Here is a 21,373-nt window from a genome sequence, read left to right on the forward strand (position 1 = left end):
ATCAGACACACGGAGAGAATGAAATCAAACAAAACTGAATATCATATTTGTGCTAACATTATCATTTTCACTGCAAAAGATTGCTTTGAAAAACAAAGCTATTCATGAGCCATTATTGTTCCAGAATATGCTGTAGGAGTCCTATACTTGGATTTATGTTCCCATGGTATGGCTGGCAGGAACTCCCATATGTCTAGCATTTCCGTAAATTCAGAAGAGTTGAGCCTCCTCAACAGCAGAAAGCATACTTCTGTGCCTGACCTTGCATCCAGTGATCCTAGCTATCTCCACATGGTAATTACTTTTTAAAATAAAATAGCAGAAAATAATGCAAACTGTAGTCCCAGCTCTGCAGGAAAAGGTAGATGAGCAAGCAGGGATCTATTATAATTGTACACCTGCATTTCTTGTTCTCTAAATAAGAAGTAATTTTGTTTTCTCCATGTGGTGGTAATAATAATACCCCTGGATCCATTAAGCTACACTTCTCAAAGAATGTCTCTTTCAAGACTGTCCCCTAGCAATAAAACACAACAAAAGAAAAACTTTAACATGTGTGTTAAAGAGAGAGAAGTCAGGAATAGACAAGTAATGAAAAAGTTTTGTTTCTAACATATGGGGGATAAGATTTAGCAGGAGGAAAAAAATTAACAAGTGGCATTATGAAAAAGCAAACAATGAATGACATTTACTAAAGAGTGGCAGAGTATGGATGTTGTCAGCCCAAAATGCGAGCCATTGCACTATTTAGCCAATCCAGAGGTATTGTCCAGGCATAACAGCTTTCTGACAGCATTAAGAAAGCATGATACTGGGGTTCTGTGAGTCCCCTGAACAAGAATAAATACTTTGCCTTAGCATTCTCTTCATCACATAGAATTGAATTCTGATATCTGTTGGGCAGTGTCTGAGCCACAAATTATATCACTGCCAGTTATCCTGGAAACTCCGGCTTCCAGAGACCTGAACAGCCACGGCATCTCCCACCTTGCTATTTTGCTAATTTTTGAATTCTCTGGACTATGTGTACTTAGCACACAGCAAAACATCCCAGAATAAAATTTAGATTGGGTTACTTAGGCTGACCTTAATGCTAGAAGACTCATGGACTGACTACTGATACAGTTTGTGATGGGGTTTAACATAAATTTCAAAAGAGGGTAATTGAGTCTTCAAAAATTTGCAATGACAGACATTGTCATCAGACAAAAAAAATGCTACAAGTAAGCAGGGCCATGCTCTTCTCTTAGTTCTTCCCCCTCCTCTCTACCCAAAGGGGTCATATTCATTGCAGAAATCATGTTTCTTAGGGATAACTTTAACTCTGAGCAAGGCATGGTTCCTATGCACTAGGTTACTTCTGCCACGTTCCTGATTATACAAAGAGAGGGTGAGGGGAAGGAACACAGCATGCCTAATGGTAATAAGTAGCAAATGTAAACAAAGGTCTTATGAGATGAGGTTAATTTGTCTCGTGTGACAAACCAATTTCCTTTGGGAATTGAATTAGAAAAGAGAGGAAAAGGAGGGGGGTGAAAAAAGAGAAAAAGGAAGATATACAGTTGAAAGCCAGAGAAGATTGACTGAAAACAGATCTGACAGGAGGAGGCATATGAAGCTACTATTTACCATCAAGTGCAGCAAGCGTGCATCACCTCCTGGCAACAGAGTTTAAAACTGTCAGAACACTACGGTTAATGCATTCCTGCTAATCATACCAAGGGACCACAAAACAAGGACAAGGAACTATTTTAATATTTACCACTTAGTGATAACATTTAACAAGTGTCCTTTTATGGATGTATTTTGCTCATCTACTTGTAAGGGAGGCTGGACCCAACTTTCCTGCTGCAAACAGCTAATTTAATTTCAAGTGCAAGTTTAAGTTATTTTAGAATATTCCTCTTTGCTGTTTAGATCAGGAATCAAACCTGTCACTCCAAAAGTCCTATGTAAGAGGAGCATGGCTCAATTTTCCTGTTCTCTATGCTGCATTTCTGAGAAGAGTATCCTTCTGAAATTTTCCTGCTCAAGACTCCTTCTTTAACATGACATTTGACCATTACCTCAGTTTCATTGCAGCAGAAGATATCAGAATAGGTATAAAACTGTGGATCTAGGTCAGCAAGGGCTGGAGCTGGATTAAACAAAGTCTTTACTGGAAAAAAAAAAAAGAAAAAGAAAATCTAAACCTGGAGTGTTTTAGACTCATAAACAATCACTTGAAAGACCATTGTGTTTCAATCACTGATCCCAATGTTTATTATTAACATGCAAATTACTCTCAAGTTCTGCATCCTTGCCTTATACAAATGCTAAAAACTTTGTTGATTATATTAAAGTTCCATTCTAATTCATGTGCAGGCACCTGTTATGATGGGAACATGACAGAAGAGTAATGGAAAAAACTCCAAGAAATTATTAATTTTTTTTTAAAGAGAAGACTGAGACATTAATGCAATTTGTTTAACTGATGATGCTTGTTCCATGATATTAGTAAGTTTTACAAGAACTGATTTAGTTCTAGAATTTTTCAGTGTCGTTATCTGAGTTCTGTACATGAAGAATCACGAGTTATGGTGTAATGAAGGGCATGTCCAGACAAGGAGTTAAATGTGCTTCTGAATGTGTTACCTAACTTGTTCAAAATGCCACATTATAAAACTGTAGTGTAGACAAGGCACTGTATATTTTTAATATGCTATCTGGCAGAGCTAGACCTAAACTTATCATGTGGTAGAATATGTTAGTTAACCTAACTTTAAACTGTAGTAGCCTAAGGCCCCTTGTAGCAGCAGCAAAAGTTTGTCATGAAGACAGTGTAAGTGACTTACTCACTATTAACACAGGAAGTCTGCAGCCTTGGTTTTTCACTTTGCCAATTCTATGATTAATACTTGTGCCTTAACCACAAGGCCATCATTTTTAAATAAAGCACACACTCTTACTTCAGAAATATTCCTTAAAGTCAGTGATAAAACCTTCCAATTTGGATGCCTAAATTTTCAGTCCTAGACACATATTTAGACTGTAAGCTATAGCATATAATAGTCAGACACCCTGAACATCTCTGAATCCCAGTTAATGCTGTAACAGACAAAGATGCACAGAGACTTCTGAAACCTGAGTACCAAGAAGTTTAGGTGATTAACACTTTGAAAGTTTTAGCCTTTGACTGTACAATTTTATCATGCCTCTCTACCTGCCTCATTAAAAACAGTATTAAAGTGACAAAGACTTTTACTCAGAAGTCAGAAAATGCCAGGGTTAAGAATTCCAATGAAATCTTAATTTGGCTCCTTATATTATTACAATACAGTATGTATTATAATAAACTCTTTAATTATATGATCACATACCACTGAAAAACAGCATGTGATCACATAATTAAAGACTGCAACATAATACATATGCAGAAAGGAGACAAATTAACGTTTCACAGGCAACCTTAACTCTTGCATTTCCTTTTTTCTTAACTGCAACACTAACGAAGTTTTCTTAAACATAAAACTTTAAAATATACTTTCCTATGTAAAACAAACAAGCAGCACATACTGGAAAACAAACTGTCATGTGGTGTCATATTGACATATGCATGGGTCAGGAGCAGCACTGGAAGTGTTCCAACTTGGGTTTTAAGTAATACAGACATGTCATGAGCACAATGTAATACACTACTATTAGTTTTCTCACATATTTACTATCTCCTGAGCATGGGGTGAGGAGGAACCCTTAGATTCTCTTTCAGGCTGTGAAGAAGAGCATGGCTTTTGAACAGGATAATCTGTTTGGTCCTCCTGAGGAACTTATTTTCTGCCCAAATTCTTTCATAGAATGGTCTGGGTTGGATGGCCATTTCCCCTTGTGCTGTCACTACATGCTTTACAAAAACTTTGTCTCCATCTTTCTTGTAGGCTCCCTTCAGGTACTGGAAGGCTGCAATTAGGTCACCCATAAGACTTTTCCAGGCTAAGCAAACAGCCTTTCCTCACAGGAGAGGTGCTCCATCCTTCTAATCGTCTTGGTGGCCTCCTCTGGACTCTCTCTAACAGGACTCTCTCCCTCCTGTGCTGGGCCCCCAGAGCTGGATGCAGGGTTCCAGGTGGGTCTCACCAGGGCAGAGCAGAGGGGCAGAATCCCCTCCCTGCCCTGCTGCCCACGCTGCTCTGGATGCAGCCCAGCACACATTTGGCTCTCTGGGCTTGGAGTGCCCATGGCTGGGTCTTGTCCAGCTCCCACCCAGCAGCACCCCCAGGTCCTTCTCCCCAGGGCTGCTCTTGATCTGTTCATTCCTAGCCTGTCTTCATACCAGGGTTGCTCCATTCCAGGTGCAGAAATTTATACTTGGTTTTCTTTAACCTCATGAGATTCCCACAGAACTACTCCTCAAGCTTGTCATTTCTCTCCTTTGCCAAGATTCATTCTCCTCATTGAGTTTTTATTCTTCATTTATCCTCCTTGCACAGAACTAAGCAATTGTAACCTTTTTCATGAACTTTCACCACATCATATCTTTTTATGGCCTACAATTCCTTTTCCCACTTCCAGTGCCTACATTCTGCTCCCTGATTCTAACTCCATATTCCAATCTCTATTCAACAAATCTCTGTTCCAATTTCATTCCTCTTTCAGCTTCTCCCTTCCTTCTTCCTCTGCCACCCCCAAAAATCAAGTAAATCTCTCCCACATTTCCTTTGCCTGAAATCAACTCTCCATCCCCAGCATTCCCATCTAACTTTGTCTCTTCTGTATTGAAATTGAGTAAGCTCCTGCTCTATGCTTCCTGAGCCTACAACAGATCGTTAACACTATAAAAGAAGTTGCCTAAGTCATGGTGCCCAAATGGACGAGTGCCTGTATGGACAGATGCTCAGGGGAAGCTAGCTGTGAATCTCTTAACAATTTTCTGATGTCTGTGTAAAAAGTAAATAAGTATTTTTCTGTTTGACAATATAGTTAAAATCAGACAGGTTTCCATATTGTTGTGAAGGCTTGTCTTTAAAAGAAAGCTCCCTTGCTATCAAGTCTTAAGTAAATTTTAAGGTAGCTGGTATTCATAATTCAAAAGCTAGGGTAGGGTGGGAGGCATTTTCCATTGCCTGGTTTCTGCAACCGCAGTACTTTGGCAGAAATCACAAAGAGTTTTACCACAGACAAAACAGCTGTTATGAAAAATTGTAGCCCAAGATTTAAAGCTTGAAGAATCTGAAAAATAGATCTGTTTCTTGCAAGTGACATGGAACCTTTAACTGAGTGTGCCTGCACTTTGTCCTTCAGTAATAATAGGCTGGGCATTATCAGCCATCTTTTAAGGAGTCTGTCACTAGAAAAGCCCAAAACTAGACTTTTGGAAGCAGCAGCAGCTTCTCACCACCAACTACTAAAAACCTTTAAGTGTCCAGTCAGATTTCAACTACAATTCATACCCACCTCATATAGTTATTCAAAACCTTTCCCTTTCCCTTTCCCTTTCCCTTTCCTTTCCTTTCCTTTCCTTTCCTTTCCTTTCCTTTCCTTTCCTTTCCTTTCCTTTCCTTTCCTTTCCTTTCCTTTCCTTTCCTTTCCTTTCCTTTCCTTTCCTTTCCTTTCCTTTCCTTTCCTTTCCTTTCCTTTCCTTTCCTTTCCTTTCCTTTCCTTTCCTTTCCTTTCCTTTCCTTTCCTTTCCTTTCCTTTCCTTTCCTTTCCTTTCCTTTCCTTTCCTTTCCTTCCTCCTCAACACGATTGTCACAAGAATGATGAATAATCAGTGCCACAATGAGAGGATGTCATGACATGTACATGACATGATGAGATGTCCCTCTCCAGCTTACAGATCCAGATGACCTTCACTGAGGAGAAGCAAAGAGCTCTTGCCTGTCTCCATATTCTTTCTCTCTTTTGTTTATTTCTTTCAGTAAGAATGAAGAAAAACAAGCAAAAAACCCTCATTGAAACAGAGGTTTGAGGCATCTGGGTATGCATCTGTTTTACACAAAAATAGTCAAGTGAACATTCTAACATGAAGTGCTACATAATACATGAGGGTATTGCAAGCTACAAGAAGGGAAATTGCATTAACAATTTACTGCTGGCTACAGATTTTTACAGGCTTTTACAGTGTTAGAAACTCAGCTGTTTACTTAGATTTGATGGCACATGACATTTGAACATGTGTGGCCTATTGTTTTAAAGCAAAGCAACCAAACTTCCCTGACAGAAGAGCTGCACAATGATAACACACTGACAGCACAGAACTACAGCTGGCCCACAGTTAACTACTATCTTTTCTTGATATATTGTGCTGTCTACAGTTGCTAAGTGCTTGCATGTCTGTTAAGTGTATCAGGTTTGAATTTTTTCAATTGCTTTTCAAAAAAATCTTGTCTTTTCTTCTGTCACATGCTGGCATCTTGCCATAGGAGGGTGACAAAAGTGTGAAGCATCTTGCCAAAACTGTTCATAGAGTTAGAAACAGACGACATAAGTAATAGATATTGATTCATGATTCAACCTAGAGTCCATTAAACATTAGATTAAGAATGCTGTTATCCATTTTCATAAAATGTAATGACAAAAATATAGTGCAACAGGTGCACAACAGGCTACGGTGCAGAAGGTGAACTGGAGAGACCACAATTCCAGCGTGCCATGATCTACTGGAGCTAGCCCTGGGCCCAGCTTCAAGAAAATAGTAAGTTCTGATCCCAGTTCTATCCCTGATCTGCTGCATGACTGACTATGCTATGAGCTGTCCCCTCCCAGTCTGATCTTCTGGATAGAAAGGAAAACTTTTTTTTTATCTCATATAGATGCCTCTCTTGCGTAATTATTTACTTAGTGTTCAAATACTGTGGCAATTGTGCTTGAGTAACTGAAAGCATTAGAGGCACTTAAACAACAAAAACATTATGTTGGTAATGAAACCCCATCCTGTTCAAGCAAAATATTAGCTTTCATCTACATATATGCTACACTGAAGTAACAATGCTCTACATTTAAAAGTATAGTACAGTAACAATTTTCTAACAATTTCACAGACCATGACTGTGTCTATGCAATGGCATCATGCCCAGTCACACTCCAAGAACTTTGGTTAGGAAGAAAAAGCCTTTTTTTTTTAAAGGATGTCAACTACTATACAAAAAACCACAGCCATACCTACTGCCATGATGGGAGAACAAGGGCATAAGTCTGGTTTTGAGGTAATTCCATTCACTTTCCTGTGTGTGGAACTTTACTAACTTGCATTCATTATGCCTCTTCTGCTCTGTAATCATAGCAGAGTCAGGCCCATAGTCCTGACCTACCAACATTATGGATTTAGTCACAGTGTGAAAACAGGACGAAAGACAGCACCAGACATCTACAGGGAGATTATAAGGATATGAGTTGTTTTGCTATCCAAGGTTAACACTGCAAAAATTTTAAAGCAGATTCAGTTCTTATTAGGATGAATTTTTTGGCTATTGTTTGAGTTCTAAATAAAACTAATATGACAGAAACCAGAATAGACTACAGGATCTTTATTTAGAGAGCACAATAAAGGGTATTTTTCATGTAGCACAAATGAAAGAGAGAGAATGGCTTATGTTAAATTACCTCCACTGGCACGTGCCATTTTCAGAGCTTCAAGTGAAACAGCAGGGGTTATTTCTAGCTGGCAAACAACCACTTTGGCTTTACAGATGACATCAGAAGCCGTCTTCAGGTCTTCAAAATTTAAAAGCAGGTTGGCTCCTGGGACTATGACAATAACATTCTGTCCTAAAGAGAAGAAGTTGTGTTTTTTATTTTAACTTTCACAATAAAATATGTAAATAAATTCCTTGCACTTTTTACAATATATTTCAGATAAGTATTTTCATTTACTTTCCAAAAAAAGCCCATTAAAATTGTATGCATTGCTGACATTTTCAAATACACAAATATTTCAGAGGATAATCAAAAAGACCAAGGTACTAATGAACTAACACTGCACAATAAACGCTATATAAATTCCTTTCGGAAAAATCATGTATGGGCATTCCCCAGTCTTATTTTGGTGTCTTCTGTGAACTCTAAAGAAGCACTGCACTTGTCACAGTGGAGATGGTGGATACATGCTGAGGGTGATATTTGCATCTTCCTAAAATATTCCACTAGCATTTGGAAGAGATAGGCATCAATGTGATTACTGAATTCACATGCCAAAAATGGCATAAAAATTTTAATTTTCCCATCAGCTGGGAACAAAAAGTATTTCACAAGCTAAGAAAATTATGCACATTCTTTAGATTTCAGAGAAGCAGGCTTGCACCATTTACCTGAGACATTTCAAGTTAGGGCTCCTAACCATCATGACAACCAGAACCAGCTTGTCACCAAAGCCCAGAAAGGTGATGCCTGTGAAGTTTTATCAGGAGTAAAGAAGGTGGTAAACAGCTTCTTCTGCTCTTAGAGGTGGCCAGGAGAATGGTCTAAGCAAAGCTGTGAGTGTGGAAGCATAGCAGTGTCTCAAAGCACATCTAAGATCCATTTTATTCCTGTAGTTTGTTTTACAGTTAGGTGAGGTTCATTTACGTAGGTTCCAAATATTCTTTTGTTTTTCTTCAAACACACAAATCACCTTCTTTTATTGCAGCTTCTTTCTTTTTTTAATCTCTCTTACAACACTTAGAGACCTTCAGGCATGGGTGCCTTCAAATTAAAATTTATTATTAATCACTCAGGTATTAACTTCAATAAGTCAGTTGTTCCTTGATTTACAGGCTCAGCCCGCCCCCGCTGAAGATTCCTTTAAGGACTGCCAATCATTAAAGGCTACCAATTCTGTAATGAACTGAATTACTCTGCAAATAAATATTTATGTTTTTATATACATTATTTTTGTTGAATGTGACTTCAAAGTCCTTTGACTAAGAACGTGCAAAGCTTCTCTCAGTAAATACATTCCAAAAAGAAAGCAGGACAATGGAAAGAATAATATAGTGATCTCAGAGGGAGGGACCCAAGCTTTCCAAAGCAATTCTGCTGTCAATGGTTTGGTACAGAACAGCTGCATATGAAAAGCAAAACCTCAGCACTTAAAAGCCAACGCCCTGCTTTTCAACAGACAATGATGGGCATCTTGGATAAAAAACAAAAGAAAACAAATCAAAAATCTTCTGCAACAAATAAATGTTACCCAAGATACCTGAATTCTGTTGAGGAAATATTCAAAGGCAAATTGTGCCTGTTTTGCCAAGCATATATTTTGACAGCTTTAGGGTGCAGCAGTGCAAGCAGTAAAAGACAGGGAATCAGTGGAACAAGAATCTCTTTCATTTCTGCCTGGCTTCTGTGCTTCCTAGAATCTCAGACTCTATTCACATGTCTTGATGTATTATCTTGCTGAACTATTTAGCTGTACTGACATGTATATTATGATCAGACTTTGGAGCTAATGGCCCAAGGCAGTAAGGAGGGCTGTTTGCTTAAACTCATATGTACAAATTCAAGGTAGACCATACTGCACTGGATCACAGTCTGAAGATTTTCTTTGTAACTACAAAAGGTCAGAGACTTAGAGCCGGCTTTCAAACCTGCCAGGGAAATGCAGTACCTACTGCAGTGTAACAGTCCAGATGGACTAAACCCAAGCTGGAGGGAAACCCCCCACTCCAGTTCTGTTCTTAGCTATTATATATACTACACTTACTGAACGATAGCAGTCACCACAAGCTTGCACCAGGGTGCATGAAGGCAGAATCTGGACCCATGAACTCACAATTAATACAAAAATTTGTATTAACAGCAACCATTTTGTTGAAAGCAATTATTTCTTGCCAGGGAAATCAGATGGGAATTCAGCATCAGGGACAACAGAGTTAAAGACAGATGGCAAAGAGGGGTGAGATTCATTTTGTCCAACATGAAATAATTTTTAAGTTTCAAAAAAATCATACACACTAGAAAAGTCTAAGAAAACTAATTTCTAAAAATTGTTTTTATATGTTCCTTCAACAAAAAGAAGAGACAAATATTTTCAGAGGTTTTTTAAGTCTTTTATATCTTAGACATCTTATCTTAATTATCTTAGATAAACTATTAATTAACTTAGATAAACAGAAAAGCCTATGTACCTCTGCTAACCCTGGGTGAAGCCTTAAATTGCAGACCAAACTTCTAAAACTACTCCAGTGAGGAAAAACATTACCCATACCAAGAATGAGAATAATATATTTACTGCATTACTGTTAATTCTAAAATCTCTTTTCTTAGACTAAAAATATCAGTTTTGATGGGAACATCTATATGACTGTGAGTTTTGCAGACATCAGCTAGAATATTAAGGGCCACATTCACACTTGCTATAAGCTGTAACAGCTAAATGAAATTGATAAGCTTGTACAGACTTATACCAGATGGGGATTGGGTCCAGTCAGGTTGAATGCTGCATAAATAAAAACTGTCCTAAGCTGGGCTTCTAAAATTGCTACTAGTTCTAGTTCTTAGAAAGATGGATAACTCAAGCCAGACTGTTTTTCACAAGGGTCATCTTATAGATGACACTAGGTGAGAAGTGCCAATGGAGAAATCAAATGTCAAACCAGTAAACGGCACAGTGCAATAAATATCTTTAAAACTGGCTGACAAGCCTAAACACCATCAGTAGTGTTTAGAATTAATCAAAATATCATACAGTTCAAACAGTGCAATTGTAACAATAGTTGAAGAGCTTGTGTATAATAATTCTCAAAGAAGAAAATTACATTTTTGACCGGAAAAGAATGTTACAAGAAAAACATGTGCTGCCAAATCATATAGTTCATCAATATGAGGGTGGGTTTGGGGTGTGTTACGGTATCATAATTTCTTGGCAACTATTTGATAGAAATATTGAAGAGTCTTGCATGCAAAAACATTCAAGTTCATGAAGAAAGTCACCAAGTAGAAAGTCTCTAAAATTCAGGTGACATTTCTTCATAAACCTGAAGGTTCAAACCAAAGATTTTCCTCTATGGAAAGTATAACACAAACAAGCTAGCATATGTATTCTAAATTTGCCTTGTTTACTTAGCCTTACCTAAATATATATTTTGAATGGTTTTTTTACTAGCTGTGCTTTGGTACTGAAGGTACGCGCAATTTACAAAATTATGTCTATTCACTGGTCATGAATGATTAATAACTGTACCATAAAGTGAGCACAATGCCTGTCTCAAGTGAGGGTTATCATCCAGTGTTTCGTGTAGGTGAGCTCCAAGTCCTAACTTGCAATAATCAAGAGAACTTTACCCATGACTCGCCAAATTCTGTTTTGCCTCCACTGAATTTTTGCTAGGAATATGAATATGAATGTTGTTGGACTTGTTCAGACCTCTGGTCCAGTTAGGCCAACATAATGGCACCATCAACTGTAGCTGACAGTCAGTACCAGATATGGAAACAGCTGCAATAACCTTCAGAGGTAAATATGTAAAAAATTATCCACAATGAGAGTTTTTCCCTCCCTACATGTGTGTGTGAAAGTCCAATACACATCATCACTTTATGGGGCTCTTACCTTCCCATATCACACTGCTAGCAGAAGGTGTGCTAAGTGACAGAGCTAGTGGCAAGAAGGCAGACTGAAAGGGAAACAAAACCTTGGGTTCAAAGTGCTGTGATGCATCTCAAAGAAAATGTGTTAAGAAAAGCAGCTGGATGTACCAGCTTTTATCCTTAAGAGAGAAAGTACAGATATGAAGGGTATAGGATCCTGCTATACTGAAGCTTGTGTTTAGTAAAACCAAAACTTTCTGAAAGGGTAGCAGCATAAAAGAGAACTGAAAGGAACACAAGGTCCCAGCAATATTTCTGCACAGATTTCTGAGACGAGCCCAGAGGGAACCTTTGCAGCATCTCTGGGCTGCACATTTTTCCGTGCAGCTCTATAAACTCATTAAACATCTCTCTACCATTCTGCATTAAAGCAGAGATTGAACCTGTCTATCTTTTATTGAAACTATAATATATTAAACCTCTCTGTCTTTTATTGAAACTATGTAGTATTGTTCTGGAATAGAATCAACTTTGAAAGTATCAAATGTGCCTGACATTTTCCAATTTTTAGCACTTTGCCAATTACAATAGTGTGTGGGTTATACTTGTGCAATTCAGTAACTAGTCAAAAACTTCCAAGAAATTCCGCAGCGCCAGTTAGACAGACAGAGGTAACATCAGGAAAGATTTACTTCAGAGCCTTATCTGACTCTGATCTCTACGGTTTTCTTTTGCTCTGCCTTCACTCACACATCACAGCATCATACCCCACCACTTGCATATCTCCTACTTCTCCCGCTGATTTCAGTTTGAGTTGGTATTTTTCCCAAGTATCAGTGCTTGTAAAGAGTTGGTAAGAAGGGTAGATTAGGTGTGTAACAATACAGCAATGAAAACTTGTCAATTTAAAGAGATGATAGCTATGTTTTTTATTTGTCCCTCATCTAAACACAAAACACCCTCAGCAACCCCAACTCCAAATGCCTCCTTTTCAGGTATTATTTGAACTAGCAGAAACTACTTTACATCAGTCCACTGAGTGCTGTGGTGGTTCAGCTATGCCAGCACAGCCACTGCAGTAAAACATGCATGTGTAGACAAGCCCTTTGAAAACTGCTGTAAAGCCTGTTTAGGTCAAATCAGCCAGGTTTCTACAGAAAAAAAAAAAAAAAAAAAAAGAAAATGTCTCTTGCAACAGCAAAGCACATAAGTACTGCTATTTTACTGCAATTTACTCAATTCAGGCGCCAGATGGTTTTTGAGAGAAGTAACAACGAGAACCATTACCAATTCTGTGCATCTGTTTGCTTTAGAGCATAGTTCTGACCAGGTTTGCTCTTCTACTAGATTTTAAATTAAATTTGAGGCCAGTGCTAACTTAGCATATGATTTTTCAGTTACTCAGAGGCACAAACTACATGACATTATGCATTATTCATGTCACTATGTGAATCACAACACTGTCATATATCCTTCACACTGACACTAACATGTAAGACTGTCCACTGTGAACCTCATGGCCCCAAACATCCATTTCCCTTTCCTGGTGCTTATAAAGGTTTTACATCCACAAGATTGTTTTGTTCCTTATACTTCAGAAAAATTCTTGGTCATAAAATTTTAACAGGTCATCATCTGTTCCTTCAAATTTAGACTCTTTTTATCTTAGCTAGTCATGCATACAAACTGGGAAATTATACAACTGGTTCTTATTCAACTAGTCTTGACAGAAAGTCTAGTGCAAGACAAGTACAAAACAGTGGCCCAGGAGTGCTACTGGACTCACACTGCCCCTCCTATTTATAAAGGCTATAGTGACTGTAGGCAGAATAAGAAGTGTCAAGAGTTGCTGTGTAATCTACTTGCTGATCCAAACCAAGAAAAGGAGGTGGAAGTTAACAGGCAAGTATCCAGGTTATTCAATGTATTAGCATTACCTTATTTCTGAATTAGAGTTGTCATGCAAGGCTTGGATTAATCTTACTTAGGGAAAATTAAACTCACATCTCCAACTAATTTGCCTAATTTTCCTGAATATTCCTGTGTAGGCTTGCCTTTAGTCACAGTTCCTTCCCAATTTTGCTGCGTGAGTAAATAGTTATGTTTCCTTTCCCATTTTGAGCTGTAGCCCAATGTACAACCATCAGGTTACATACAAGCTTGGTAAGTTGATGTGTCAGCTAAGCTGTGGTAACTGTTCAAATGAAGCCTCTTAGCAACTCCAGAAGTGAACTAATCCAATCACACTTAATTTGTTATGTTTGCATAAACATTATCAGTCCTGAGCTCTACATTTTGATCCAGACACATTTCTTTTAAGGGCTCTCAATAGCTTGAGGAAATGGCTTGAAAAGACATGTAAATGTGACAGGTAGATGGTATAGTGGGGGACTTGGCAGTGCTGGGTTAATGGTTGGACTCAGTGACCTTAAAGGTCTTTTTTAACCTAAACGATTCTATAGTAAAAGTGATGGGTATGTTGTAGTGGAAAAGGAGAGCTTTAACCTTCTCATACACTGCATGTTCAGGAATGTAAAACCAGATAGATCAGCTGACTGATTGAAATACGGCTATCACACTTATAATTTAAGCATCTAATTCTGCTGCTTTTAGGCACCTAATTCTACACTGCCTGCAATAAACAGAAGTGCAATGAAGTGTGAATAAAATCTTGAAAAAAATGAAAACTGTAAAAAAAAAATTTCCCCAATTAACAGTGACAAGGCAAAGGTTTCTTTTATGGCTGTAAAGGCAGAACAAAGAGGACAATTCAGAGCAGAAATATGTACCTTCACTGTTGACAATTATTGAAGCAGTTCCAGTAGCAGCATCTGCAGTTTGACCTACAAATGCTAAGAAAGGGAAAAGTTAGAGCATGCACTAGTTCAATACATTACTTTCAACCAATAGCATGTGACGCAGTTTAATTGAATTAAATCTAAAATGAACCCATAACCTCCAGCAATTTAAAAATGCTAATTACTCTTTCATGTGCAACAATGCCAGAGAAACTAACAACAACAAAAAGTGTTAATTTACACCCACAAAACAGAAACACGAGTCCAACATTCTTTAATTTGGCTACATTAGAGAAAGCATGTTATTTATACAGCCTTCTCAGGCACTCTACTTCTACTTGGAAATATTTCTTTTATCCAATGAAACAATAGAGTCAAGGCTAAAGAAAAACAAAAATACTAAACAACCCAGCATCTCATTCTGTGTAATTTGCATTTCAGCAGCAATATTAACTAATGCTATGAAGGCAGTGGTGCAGTTATATATTTCCTCTTTGGATTATTATTCAGAGAAATTAAAATTATGCTGGCAGCCCTGTCTGTTAGAAAGATTGTTCCATGTTTACTACTGTAAGAACATGTTTTCAGCTGACAGCAAATTTGTCAAATACCAACCAATGATATGAATTTGGTAGTAGAAACCAGTAGCACTGCAGCAGAAAACTGACCAGAAAGTTGAGGGTTTCTTTTTTCTCCCCAAAAAACTGTATTTGAGAAAAATCTACTATTCCATTTGAGACAAATTCTGGTGACCTTTTGTTTAAGGAGCTCTGGTGTTCTAACAGTTTAGAACATGGATTTAATGATGGGAAAATGTGGGGATCTTTCTCAAGATGCGCCTTTGTGGCCAGTTTAACAATCTGCTCCAATTTGAAGAAGGCTGAAAAACACCTTACATCATGCTCATCTGGTTTTGCTGAAGTCTTGCAGGTACTCGCCCTGGAGGTACCTTTGTCTAGCTCAGTTACCAGGGTCAGAGCAGGACTTCCCTTGCAATTACAGCTTATTTTCAGCATGAATTCTGTGTGCACACTGGAACTAAAAGCAGAGAATGTGTGTCTTCTGTACTCTCAATGCTGTTGCAGCATGAGCAGCAAGTTGCTCAGTTCAAATGCGGGAAAAGGAACAACAAATCAATAAAGATCTAATGGTCTGAGCAGCACTGGCAGTTGCTTGGTTGTGGAAGATAAGAATACAGGGAAAGGGGAAAATTACAAAACAGATTGGAATTGGAAAGAAAAGGGGTGTGCTGATATGCTAGAAAACAGAAGAGAAACATAAAGAAGACATAAAACAAGGACTTAAGATATGAGAGCTAGCAGAACTGGCATTAATCCAAGGATTTTCATCCAGTAATCAATATCCTTATGTACAACAACAGGGATATACTAGAAAAGCACTAAACTGAGACAAAAAGCCCATGACTGAAATAAGACCATCTTGGGCAAAAAGCTCTGAGCACACTGAATCACCCCTGCTTCCAGATCTTGGAATACAAGTTAGGATCCTGTATCAACCCCACCAGCAGTATATCTTATTTTTCTCCAGGGAAAATAATGATCAAATGGAGGAGGTGACAATCAAACACAATTCTGAAATACATTTAACTCAATCAGCAGAAATTGGGATCTTGGACCTAAACATTCCAAACCTTCAAATGATCTACCTAGGTATCAATGAACTGCAATATGATGGAATTTCTGATTTTTTTTCCTGCATTACTCTTTTGTTGCTATAAAGATTATTTAAAAATTCATGTTAAGATTGCAAGATCAATAATTTAAATCAGAAAACATTTCTTTGTGGCATATACATTTTCATTAAGTGCTAGGCATTATAATTGCTTCATTTACACGATCAAAGGCACGAGGTAGGCATGCTTTGGAGACATTCAGAACTGTACACTAACAGACACTGTTTTCATAGCATCCTTGCTTGGTTTCTTGCATAAGTTGAAAGATACACAATGAATAAACCTATATATACATTTGCAAAATATTTAGATGCTACACGATAAGCATAATAAAAAAGTCCACAAAATACTGATAGTTTTGTCTTTAAGGCAGGGTTTGAATAATGCAGACTAAGCTTGTAGCTGCACCTTAAACAGAAGAGATAAACAGAATATTGAATTGCCACTTAGTGATTACATCTGTCCATCCTTGCCCATTCCAAAGGAGACAAGGGTCATGCAGAAAAAAATGTGATCATGTAGTTAAGCAGTGCACAGTAGAGAGAGAATTGGTTTTACAAAGGTGAAAAGATAATAGAATATTGTGGATGCCTCATTTTCCCTTTTTCTGAAAGCCTTTTAACATTGATTTTTGTGTGTATGTGTGCTAACATCAGCTGCAGCCTCTAAAATGACTGCATGGGTCGGTTCATAAAGCAAAAGTGAAATGTACTGCATTTACCATTGAATTTCCACTCCATCCGTTCTCTGAAATGTGAAGTTGAGAATGAGTAATCAGAATGAATTTTTCAATATCTCAGCAGGCATTATTATCATTAATGCCAGACTAAACAATTGCATAACAGCAAGTTATCTTCAGGTGACTTGCACTAATGTAATAATCTGAGGTTTATAGGCAATAACACTACATTTTATTTTTAGTGGTACAGCTGATTTCAGAAGTTCCCATATTCTCTCTCATATTCATTCATTCCTGCCAGCTGCATCAAAATAGTTATTCATAGTTCTAAATGGTAAGCATACCCAATAAGGTAAAACAATCAAAATCCTGCACTACCAGTTTTAAAAGTTAAAAAATAATATGAAATATTTAAATTTTTACCTGTAGAAATACCATTCTTCTTCAAATTATCAACATAATCATTGCCAAAGGAGTCATTCCCAACCTATACAAAAGATAAAAGAATGGGCTTTCTTTACAGAAAGGTGAGAAGAAAAATAGACCATCTTTAGACAACCAAATGCTCTACTGTAATTTAAATACAGCACTTTTAGTCTTGAATCCTTTTGCCTTATTAATCAACAAATAATAAATTAAGAAATGATAGTAGAAATTTATTAATAGCACTAGCAAACAATAAGAACAGTGTTCTGCAGTTTCCTCCTGCTCTATTACAAACATCCATGTTGCCATATTCAAGCTTCATCCTTGTACAATCCCTGTGCTCCTTTGACACTGAAACTTTTAGGGATTTTAAAATCTGGACATGTACTGAATTTTTCAGTTTTGAATTGAAAGCATTGACATCAGTTCTGGTGTCCTTCTTAACTGCAGTTTGTATTTTGAATTTTCTACCTTAAGCTTCCTTGGTGGAAAAATATCAGACTGTGTCTATGGGATAGGAAGTGACAATAAACACAGCATTACTAATTTCTGCAATTCCCAGTACTAAATGTACTGTTTAGAAATTCAACGTTTTTTGTTTGCATTATCCAGCAACAGCAGATTGAGTTGAGTTAGGGAGTCAAGCTATGGTCTATTGTTTTTTTAACAGCAACTTAAAAAGCTTGTAATTTCAGTTCCATTAATCTTTTTAGCTGAAAACAATTCTGTTTGCTGTTTATTCAAACGAATATAAATTTCTTTTTATTACATTACACAAGCAGAACAAAGGAGGTGAGGTATATGGAGAAAAAATAGTTTAATTCACTTAATATCATGCAAACATTTAAAATATATTTACAAAGCAAACAAAGTTTTTGAGTCACCACTCTTAGCCTGTCTTCAGCATGTGCTCCCAATTCCAAGAATGAGTTGTGTATCCAAGAAGTGTCAAAGCCTAATCAATGCTACAGAAAGTATTTTCGCAAGAGGAAAAAAGAAACATCTTTCAGATTAGAAGCCAAATTGAGATCCTGGTTATGGGTCTAGAGAAGCCCCAACCAATTATCCATCCATCTTCTCATAAAATAGCACTACATAGCCAATGGTGTACTTCAGTTTCTAGAAGCACAAAGCAGCTGCCTCTCCAGGCTGTTGTTACAAATTTGTCTATTTATGAGTTCAGTCCTTCAGAAAGCTTGGAGAAGGACTGAGTACCAGCTCAGTATCATAAGAATCAAGAACTTTGATTTAGAATTCTAAAATTTAAAGTGTCAGAGATGGATGATCCTTCTCCGCATGTATTTGATTGCATAACCATGATTTGAAACTTCCATTTCCTACAACATCTATGAGGTTTTTTCCTAAAGCATTATTAAGGATAGTCCTAGTCTTTCAGCAAAGGAGGACAGCAATTAAGGTCAGAATAGTCTAACCAGATGGAACATTCCTCTAGTACATGGGAAAAAAACCCAAACAATCCAGCATTTTCTTGGATCACTGTGTTATTAATTGTTTGCATATTAGAGTATATTTGCACTTCTGACTACTCCCAGTTTGCCAGACAGGGCGGGTTGTCAGAAGCTGCCTCTTCTGACTGCTTCAGGCTGGATGACTGCAGCCATCTGCAATTTAAACCTGAGTTGTTCTCACCTCTGCAGCCTAATAGCTGTGCTCTGGAACACGTTCTGAGTGATGGCATCACCTTCTCCCTCCCTGGTTACTATGATTCTTCTACAACAAATCTCACAATTGGCTCAGTTAATTCAGCAACAAAATATTTCATAACACTCTTCCAAAAGCTCAGCTGAAACTTCCTTCCTTCAGCCCTGGATCCTGCATGACTGACAGACAGGCATCCCTTACTTTTCAACTGTCAAAACAGCTGAGAGCAGCAATGGGACGTTTACTCACAGTAAGACATCTCAGTGCTGGAGGCAAGCCCTCCAAGTGGTGTCCATGGAGGTCGCTTTCCTCTGGAAACTTTTTTCCATGTTAGTTCATCAGTATCCAACCCAGTTAATCCCAGTGCATTTGGAGGACTTTATTTTTCCATTCAAGCTTTACCCCCAAGCAAGACAAGAGTATTGGGCATGGGACTCAGTTTAGATTAAAGGCATATTTACTGACCATGTCAAATTATATAACATTGTTTTAAATATTTCCTGCTTTTGCACAGACTTTGCTAGATGGACTGGATGAAATGAAAAATAAATGTCTTAGTCTGCTGACCACAGAACACTGTTAAGTGCTGAAATAGCATTTCTTCTTTCTTGAATTCTTAACAACAAAAGCCATTTGTACAAGCATTATTGTCACACAGTTTGCGTATCAGAATAAATAGAATTACATTAGTAATTTTCAGTCTGGGTTTTCCCTGCTTCTGATCATGTTTTCCACGTGGAGCTAAGGAGCTGGCTGGCATCATAGCATCTAGAATTGTAGCAGCTTAAGAATCAAACTCATCTGTACCTGAAAATTACTTACAACAAAAAGCATGTACTTCTTGATAATTTTCATTTATTTGATATGTTGCTTTTTATTTCTAGTGTTTACTCTTTTTTGTCATTAGGGAATTAAACAGGTACTAAACACAAGCATAAGACAGTAATACAAAAGGAAAAAAAAATTGAAGATATTTATAGTATTTTGGGCTGCATGCAATAAAGTGAGAATTTAGATTACAGCACTTAAACTTGGCTTATGGATTATTTAAAAAGACTACACAATATGGTAATACAACACTTCCTGTTTCTAGGTAGGAATCAAATGCAGCCATGACTTAAAGAAAATTTAGCATATGCAATATCAGCAATGACCAGTGAAGATCATTCCAAATTGTTTGCCAGAGGTAAAGCAGGACCTTTTTCAGCACATACAATGTCTTTCAGACCACCATCCTTCCACCATTTTATTCCAGGATGCCTAACAGATTTTTTTGCGATTGGTCACAACAAAAACAAAGAAAATAGTTAGGGGAGTTTGGAATCTCTCTATAACACTGCTATTTTTTCAGTACTGCAACTGTGTTCTTGCACGAACCTGAGCAATTAATTTATTTGCTTAGATCCTTTAGCATCCTGAAAGGAATCCTTTACATTTCTCTGTAACTATTCCATCAATACATTGTTTTACAGGATGGAGCAAATTGACTGCTACTGTGTCACACATCAATAACTCAGAGTAACAGTGGCCACTTGCAGAGACATCCAGGCAGGAAGCAGAACACTTTCAGTAGTTTGCATTTCCACTACTCAATTTGTAACACTTTTTACAATTTTTACATTAAATCCCACAGCACTCAATCGGTGGCATCTCTAGTCATAACAGTAAGTCATTATGATACTCTCTCTCAAACCCCCACCAAACACTGGCTCTTGTGTTTTAAAGCTCTGAGGTATTAAGAATTCTTTGTCACTCGATCTGAGAAGTTTATCTCTAGTCTCCTTGAGGACACCTCTGTCTAAATTACACTGCTACTAAGAGGATGCCACACTACAATGGAATGTCCCATTAGTACTAATACTGATTCCATTTCCTGAACTCCAGATTACAGAAGTAATTTTTGCGCTCATATTGGATAAAAAATGTTGGGAAATATGACCAAAACAGAAGCATATAACTGAGCAGAGTAATGTATGTGAGGGCCAATCCAGCTTAAAGAACCACCGAATACTTCAGATTACTTGTTGCAGTAAAAATAATTTCACTGTAGAAGCTCATTATTGCCAAATTCTTCTTAGATTAAGCAAGAAATTTTATATCTCATTAACCTATGCAGATGTAAGACTGTTTATGAGACTTCCATGAGATGAAATAGTATTTTGTGAGGGTATAAAGTGCAATTTTTAAAAACTAAATAATAACTTTCAAAATTAAAAAAAGAGAGAAAATGGTAACGTTTTCTCCAACAAATACACAACAGACAGAAAGAGAAAACGAGAGAGACAGACAGACAGAAAGATGTAAAGAAAGACAGAAAGACAGACAGAAAGAAAGAAATAGAAAACAGGGTTTTACTGAAATAAGAGAAATAGGTTTTTGAAAAATACTTAAAATTATAATAGCTACTAAATTTCATTATGAATGTGTATGTTTCCATTGCACTGAGCAAAGGCTAGACCACAAAAAAAAAAAAAAAAAAAAAAAAAAAAAGCAAAATTCACACTTGCAATAGAAAAAAAGCCTTTAACATTTAGCAGGAAATGTTAGCAGGGAATTCATTGCCAGTTCATCTTGTACTTGAATCTGATCATTCTTGAACGCAAAGATGATCAAATATACACAATATGACAGAAG

At 37.3% G+C, this 21,373-nt stretch overlaps 1 protein-coding gene across 1 annotated transcript in view; it reads right to left on the reverse strand.

Annotated features, from left to right (window-relative positions):
* RBKS (ribokinase) overlaps nucleotides 1-21,373 on the reverse strand; it is a 70,430-nt gene that overhangs the window by 28,369 nt on the left and 20,688 nt on the right. Inside the window, exons 3-6 of the mRNA XM_056489007.1 lie at nucleotides 17,075-17,138; nucleotides 14,271-14,333; nucleotides 7,579-7,743; nucleotides 2,067-2,158 (exon numbers count right to left, since the gene is read on the reverse strand). Of these exons, the coding sequence (XP_056344982.1) occupies nucleotides 2,067-2,158; nucleotides 7,579-7,743; nucleotides 14,271-14,333; nucleotides 17,075-17,138 (384 nt within the window). The remainder of the gene's footprint in view (nucleotides 1-2,066; nucleotides 2,159-7,578; nucleotides 7,744-14,270; nucleotides 14,334-17,074; nucleotides 17,139-21,373) is intronic.

Source organism: Oenanthe melanoleuca, chromosome 3 (assembly GCF_029582105.1).
Source record: "Oenanthe melanoleuca isolate GR-GAL-2019-014 chromosome 3, OMel1.0, whole genome shotgun sequence".
Taxonomy (NCBI): Eukaryota; Metazoa; Chordata; class Aves; order Passeriformes; family Muscicapidae; genus Oenanthe; species Oenanthe melanoleuca.